The sequence below is a fragment of the Bos taurus genome, chromosome 6, assembly GCF_002263795.3.
Source record: "Bos taurus isolate L1 Dominette 01449 registration number 42190680 breed Hereford chromosome 6, ARS-UCD2.0, whole genome shotgun sequence".
NCBI classification, from domain to species: domain Eukaryota; kingdom Metazoa; phylum Chordata; class Mammalia; order Artiodactyla; family Bovidae; genus Bos; species Bos taurus.
Genome location: NC_037333.1, coordinates 61,226,876 through 61,234,186, shown reverse-complemented (window position 1 = coordinate 61,234,186; position 7,311 = coordinate 61,226,876). Strand labels below are relative to the sequence as shown.

The 7,311-nt window shown below is 51.4% G+C and overlaps 1 protein-coding gene across 1 annotated transcript; it reads right to left on the bottom strand.

The window, feature by feature from the left end:
• Nucleotides 1–1,704: 1,704 nt before the first annotated feature.
• On the bottom strand, nucleotides 1,705–6,290 carry SHISA3 (shisa family member 3). Its single transcript, NM_001205411.1, has 2 exons — nucleotides 6,014–6,290; nucleotides 1,705–3,166 (listed from the first exon to the last, which is right to left on the bottom strand). The coding sequence occupies exons 1-2, from the start codon at nucleotides 6,288–6,290 to the stop codon at nucleotides 2,727–2,729; spliced, it is 717 nt and encodes a 238-aa protein (NP_001192340.1). The 3' UTR covers nucleotides 1,705–2,726.
• Between the last annotated feature and the right edge of the window lie 1,021 nt (nucleotides 6,291–7,311).

The window sequence follows — 7,311 nt, the reverse complement described above, 5'->3', positions numbered from 1 at the left end:
ACGGGGAGCTGTCACATCTCACTGATTCCTGGGTGAAGAGGTTCTCCTGTGAGTCATCTGTTAAATCTGCTGAAGCTTTTACATTATGAAATAATTCTCCTTTTCGTTCTCCTTTCTATTTACCATTAAGACATTATGTTGATTGTTTTCAAGTATATGTGTAGTGAGTAATATGATCTAGGAATTTCACTTTAGGAAAGTTAAAAGTGAAAGTGTTAGTCGCTGAGTCGTGTCCAACTCTTTGCAACCCCATTGGACTGCAGTCCGCCAGGCTCCTCTCTCCACAGAATTCTCCAGGCAAGAATACTAGAGTGGATTACCATTCCATTCTCCAGGGGATCTTCGCAATCCAGGGATCAAATCTGGATATCCTGCATTGCAGGCAGATTCTTTACCATCTGAGCCACCAGCACAGCTTGTGGACAGTTAAAGGCATGACACAAAATATTTGTTGTAAGGAAAACTCACTAGATCCAACAGAGTTAATAATCACTGTCGTGGAGAGAGGCCCTGAGCCTCATGCTTTACTTGTCAGTGGATTGTGTGCCCAGAGATGATTAAAGAAACCTCAAAGCTGGTGTTCCCTTGCTGTTGAAATCTGGTTATGCAGACAGCTCCAGGACTGACTAGCTGAGGGATCGTGGGCAAGTTATTTCACTCCTGTGTGCCTTGGTTTCCAAATCTATAAAATAGGAATTATAATACCTCCACGCTGCATTGTTTGCGGGGGTTGGTGGCGGGGGAAGAGTTAGTGCATATAAATATTTAGAATACTGTTTGAGTCATAAGAGCCCAGTAAAGATTAAAATAGCAAAGGAACCATATGTAACAAACATGAATAAAGCCAGCCTAATGATATGAGAGTGAATTCCAGAGCTTCACACAAATGTTTATCCTTTACATTCAGCCTTTCCTCCCTCCTTCCCTCTCCCGCTCCCTCCTTTTCTTTCCTTCCTTCCTGCCTTCCCCACTCCCTCCCTTCCTTCCTATGTTTATTCCTTAATTATCTGGGCTAACTTTGGGTACCTGGATGAGTTACAGGAGAAAGCAGGAGACCAGAAGTCAGAGCTCCTGCCATCAGTCTGGGCAAAGACACAGCATCTTCCAACTTGCTTCCTCAACTAGAAAACAAAGAGTCAAGGCCAAACGACTTTTCTTAGGTCAGCATTCCACCTCTAAAGGATCTGTATTTGACAAGAGCTATTGAGGATGACATACAATGGTATGAACCCATATAAACCTGGGTTTCCAAAGGACACCCAAGGGGCCAAGAGGCAACAAAATGAGGGACATGGGCCAGGCCAGGGAGACCAGGCAGAAGGCTGGTGGAAGGCAAGGACCCAATTTGAAAAGGACCTCCTACCCCCGGCAAAACAGCACCCTTGGTGCCGCATCCTCTTCATGCCACGAGAAGCCAAAATTCAGATTCTTATGAGAAATGTCCCAATTTTTAAATTTATGCAAATAACACATCTGAGGATTGCAGCCCACGGGCTGATATCTCTATAAACGTTCACTTCCTTTGCTGCTTTCAGGCGTCCCAATGTAGAAAACAGCTTTAGAACATAATACAACATTAATGTAGGATTTTTTTTTTCATTTCAAATTATGAAGTGTTAGGTAAAGACATTTCCTTTTATTGAATAGCAGAGAGTACCATTAAGGAGATACAATGAAGCACTTTGATCTAAAGTTTCAAAGAGATTTCATGAAAACATAAAGCATTTTATTTATTCTAATCCAGCAGGATATATGCCCAAATATTTAGTCATCAGACATGGAATTCAGTGGCACTTAAGATACATAATATCAGATGATTATAGCCAAAGCTGAACTTTGAACTCCACGATTATTAACATAAAAATTACAGTGTGACTACTAAATAATTAGTACCATCAGTGTAGTAAATACATTAAATTACAAATCTTTACATTTGTACATAACTCATTTTACAAATAAATGTTTTAGGACCCAACTGTTCAACTTTCATTTAAACACTAAATGTTGCTGAACAAAACGTCTGCAATAAATATTCCCTTGGGCAGGTGGGGGAAATGCTTTTACATAAGATCTCTGTTACAATGTATATCTAAGTAAATATTTAAAATGTTAAATTTCTCATGCAGTTATTGAAATCTTCTGAAGACACTCTTATATTTCCAACAAAATTTAGCTATTGATTTAAAAAATAACTGTTCTCATGATGCTAATATTATTCCCAGTTAAGTCACTCCCCAAATTATAAACAGGCTGTTCACTGTCTCTTCAGTTTACTTAGCAGTTAATTTTTCAAATGAACCTTCGATAATTACAATCAGGTACAACTTCTTTGCTTATTTATGTATATATTTGTATTATGACTCACTAAAGAACTTATAACGAAAAAAGAATGCATAGGCCTATGTAGGATAGGTGAATTGTCCAATAAAATGGCTTCAGCCAATTTGTAACTTTCAAGTCGGACTACTGCATATTTTGAATAAAAGTAGCATAAGTTGAAACGTAATAGTCACTGTGCTTTCAAAGCCAGAAAGCAATTTTCTTGATACAGCTGTTCTGTGACTGCAGCCAGGAACCTCAAGACTAAGAGGTGCTGTATTTTCCTTGCACTTTCCTCCGTGACGTTGCTGGTCCAAGTGAAATTGTCTTGGGATTCCTGGTGGCCATGGCAGCAGCATCCACAGGCATGCCATTGCACTAGACGATGGATCTGTAGCCATGGCCTGTCAACTGGAACTGAAGTCTGGACAGCTCTTCCCGGGCAGAGGGGGCTCCTGCTGGAGCGGGTAAGCGAAGTACTGGGGTGACACCAGGAATCCGGACGGCTGGGTCAAGTGGATTGGGTGGCCCGTGGTGTAAGGCGGGGGCGGTGAGGGCACCAGGCAGCCTGGTTCTGCCCGGGCAAAGGAGAACCTTCGGATGGAGCCCCCAGTGGAGCTGGAGCTGGTGGCGGTGCTGGACTGCCTGGAAGGTGCCCTGAGGTTCGTAGAAGTCAAGATCATGGGGAGAGTCTCTGTCTGATAGCTGCGGAGTGAGAAGCGGATTGGCTGCTGCGAGGGTTCCTTAGGTCTCAAGCAGGTGCAGCAATAAATAGCCACTAAAGAGCCTAGGATGATGAAGGCAATGAAGATGGAGCCAACAATCAGGAAGGGAACGTAGACAGGCTCTAGAAGGCAAAAACAGGCACAGGTACTCGGACGAGAGATTCCCAAACTCTGGGCTGCTCACGGGTAGGAGGTGGAAGGTCCATTCAACCACCTTGTCAGCCCGGCTTCTCAGAGCTTGTTACTGGTAACCTCTGAATTGTAAACTGTGATAATAGAATATTCTTGCTCCTAGCAGGGAGGAAGCAGACTGATACTGTAGACTCTGTTAGCAATTAGCCATCATACTGCACATCTGGAAATCAGAAGGAACAGACTCTATCCTGTCCACGCACTGGAGGGAGGGAAAAGATGAGTTTGGGGGGTTACCATAACACTGGCTTTCAATCCAGGTTTTAGGAGTTTTATCACAGTGGGGTGCTTAAGGACGCTAAGGCTGAAAATCCATCTCCTAACCAAGAATCTCTGATCTGAGCAAAGACAGCCGGACCTGTTAAGTGAAACCCCCAGGATTTTACAAGACTACAGAAAGAACAGTATAAAGAAATCCATAGCAGGCCCCCATTAACTGTCTCCTACCACATAACAGACTGTCCTGTCTGGATACCTCTTTCAATTTGGGATGCGTCCTTCAACCATCACGCTCCTGCCTCTCGATCCCCACTCAAATTCTGGGAAGGTCAGACTGAACTTTAGCTAGACTGCGGTGTGGTCCTTGGTGTTGGTGACCCACACTTTCTGGGAGTGCACCTTTTTGACAGAGTTAACCCCAGTTCCCTTCTCTCTCTAAGGCAGACATAATGTTTCCCACCCAGAGGCACATCCCAAGCAGTCCTCCAGGTGTGGCCCCTGCCTGATAGAGCTGCCTTGGGATGCAAACCTCTGGCTTAGAGGTAGAAGAAAGCAAGTCTGCATTGACTAAGACCCTGCTGCTGCTGCTGCTGCTGCTAAGTCGCTTCAGTCGTGTCCGACTCTGTGCGACCCCATAGACCACAGCCCACCAGGCTCCCCTGTCCCTCGGATTCTCCAGGCAAGAACACTGGAGTGGGTTGCCATTTCCTTCTCCAATGCATGAAGGTGAAAAGTGAAAGTGAAGATGCTCAGTCGTGTCCGACTAAGACCCTACTGTGTGCCTATTTTGTATTTATTATCAGATTCATGTAACCCTGTGAAGCAGGAATGATATGGTCTAGTCTCCAGTTGTGGAAACATATTGGAGAGTTGCTGAGTTTCCCAAAGACACACAGGTGATGAGTGACAGGGAACTATCCACCCTAAGATCTGTGGGCTCCTGGGTGTAAACTCTTCCAGGTGCCACCCACTCTGCCCTGTCTTACTAGAAGAAGGTTACTACTACTTCTACTGCTAGAAGTAGTAGAAGGTTACTAGTACTTCTTACTACTTCTTGCCCTGCAGAAGGCAAGTCTAAAGTGACTACTCACTCAGCACCTTGCTGAGCATCCATACACTCATTTATTTCACAACCTAACTCCTCTGAGAGCAACATGCCCACTTTAGAGTTAAGCGGCCCAAAGCAGTTAAGTAACTTGCCCAAAATGACAAGCTGGCAAGGGAAGGTCCTGAGGCTTTGCCAGACCCCAGTCTGGGTGGGTGCATAGACTGCCCCCTTTCCTGCCACAGAGCACTGCGGGAGGCCAGGATGGGGTCCCCGAGGTAGACCCGGCACTTAGCACTTGCTCTGCAGAGAGGGCGAGTGACTGTGAAGCCAGTTTGTACTTTCCAAACAGGCCAGGCCGCCCTAGAGTTCCCTACTTTCCACTGAACATCCTTCCCCCAGAAGCCACTTCCTCAATCCTCTAGACTGGTATTTTGCACTCCAAAGTTAATTCCTTGAAGGTCTAATGGAGTTCTAAGGTGGGACCTCCTTTCCTCTGGGTTGTCAGTCTCGGGACTGGAGCTCCAGCACCGTTAATCATCTCTCCAGCCTCTCCTGCCTTGCCTGGGGACCGTCTTTGGCCGGCTTCAGACCCCCGCTCTGGAGTTCTGGGGTGTCAAGGCTCTCTCTTGGCTCGCCCCGTCCCCTGCCCCCGCTCCTCCGGTTTCTCGGCCGTAAAACCATCGCCTGGAGCTCTAAATGGTCTCCCTGAAGTTCCGATTCTGGTGGAAAGTTTTTTTTGTTTTTTAAGGTGTAAAGTTCCTCTGCTGGGGTTGTGATTTATTCCGCTCTGAAGTAAGCGGAAACTTGACCCGTGTTTTCCGACGTGAGAATAGGGGGCGGGGAAGCCCCTGAGACCCCAGTTTCTAAATATCCAACCGGAGGACCTGGGCATTTCTGAAAAGCTTGACAATAGGGGGTGGGCTGGAGTGGGTAATTCGATGCAGAGAAATGAAAGGAAGTCGTGAGAATGGGGCTTAGAAACACTACCAAACGGCCACACACACACACAAATGTGGCTTAAGTTCCTTACCGCTGTGGGGTACAGATAAACGCACCCCAAGAGTTGCGTTCCCTGCGCCATCAGCACTTCTCAAAGCTCCCGGAGCTCCCAGGGCGCAGAGTAGGGCACCCTCACCAACCCTGAAAACTCAAGTCCAGCCTGGCGCTGCCCTCAAAGCCCTTCTCTGAAATGTCGTGAGCGCCCAGGGCTCCCTCTTTCTCGCCGGGAGTCACTGGGCGCACGCCCCGCGGTCCTCGCGGTCCGTTGTGAACTAGCTCCTGGGCAGACCGGCGGAGACCGCGTGTGGCGGGAATCGGGACTGCAAAGGAACAGCGCCCCTGACCTGAAACGCGACCACCCACTTCTCCCTTGATCCCCCCACTTTCTAGAGTCCCCTTTGCGCAGACCCGGGAAGGCCTGGCACGCCTCTTTGCGCGCACACCGGTCGGCACACACGGCAGCCGGCCACGCGGCCGGGCAGGGTCTGCCCCAGCTTGGGCCCGTACTCACGCGCCGTGATGCCCGGGTGCTCCAGCTCGCCGCGGTCGTTGGTGCAGCCGCCCTGCTCCAGCCTGGCGTCGGCCGCGGCGCAGCAGTAGCGCAGCGCGCAGGAGCCGCAGCAGATGGTGGCGTCCAGCGTGTCGAAGTCCTCCGGGCACTGGAAACCCTCGTGGTAGTTGCCCTGCACGTCCACCCAGCCGTGGCAGTACTCTCCGGGCTGCTGCGCGCCCGCCGGCCCACCGCGCAGCCAGCCCAAGAGGAGGCAGAGCGCCAGCAGCGCCCCCATCGCCGCGGGCGCGCCGGGCGGCCGGGAAGGGGACGCGGCTGGAAAGCGAAGGGCTGAGCCGGGGCTCCGCTCGCCCCGCGGTTCCGCCTCTCCTGGGGAGCGGCCTGGGGAGCTGCCCGGGCGGCCCAAACCCGTCCCCTGCGGGTTAGCGGGGGCCAGGGAGGAAGCAGGGGCTGCGCGGCGGGCTCAGCCGGCCAGGGGTCTGCATGGTGCGCGGGGGCGAGTTGGCGAGGGCCCGCGGGAGGCGCTGGCCGGGGCTGCGGCTCGGGCTGATGCTGCGGTCCTTTGCCCCGCTCATAACTCTCCGGGCGCGAGGAGCTCGCCCAGCCCTCGGCCACCTCCCACCCCACTCCTCACGGGAGCCATCGCGTCCGGGGCTGGCAACTCCCGGGCCGCACAGCACCTGGACTCGCCGCCGTCGCTGGGTCCAGAGTGGAGCCCAAAGCAGGAGAATGTGTGATGCCCACGTAAGGGGCTTCGGGACAGGCGGCCCCTCAGCCCCCGCCCCTGTCTGTCACGGGAGTCAGCCTGGCCGGGCCAAGTACAAACGGCCTCCCGGTTGCTGACAGCTCTGCCTCCACGACGTCCTTTAAAAAGGAAGAGGGAGGGGGAGACAGCGAGGGTTAAGAGAGAGTCCGCCTCCCGGGTCGCGCCGCCCGAGCGCGCGCGGCGCGGCTGCGTGTCCTGCGCGCCCTCTGGTTCGTGCGCCCTCCTCCGCCTTTCCCGGGCCACCTCTTCCCCTGGCACTCCCCCGGGACTCGACTCGACCCTAAACTTGGGGGATCAGGCCCTCTCCACGCACACACACACACAGACACCCCGCATAGTCCTGCAAACTCCGCAGAGGGCCAAGGCCTCCGGGTCTCCGTCTACCCACGCGAGTTGGCGCGCGAGTGGGGACCTGAGGTTTGCTTTTTAAGGATGTAATCAAACATGAACTGGGCGACTGAGGTTTGTCGAATCATCTGTCACCTGTTGCACAGATCCGGCCTCGTTCCTGGGACGCCTGTTCTAAGGGTTC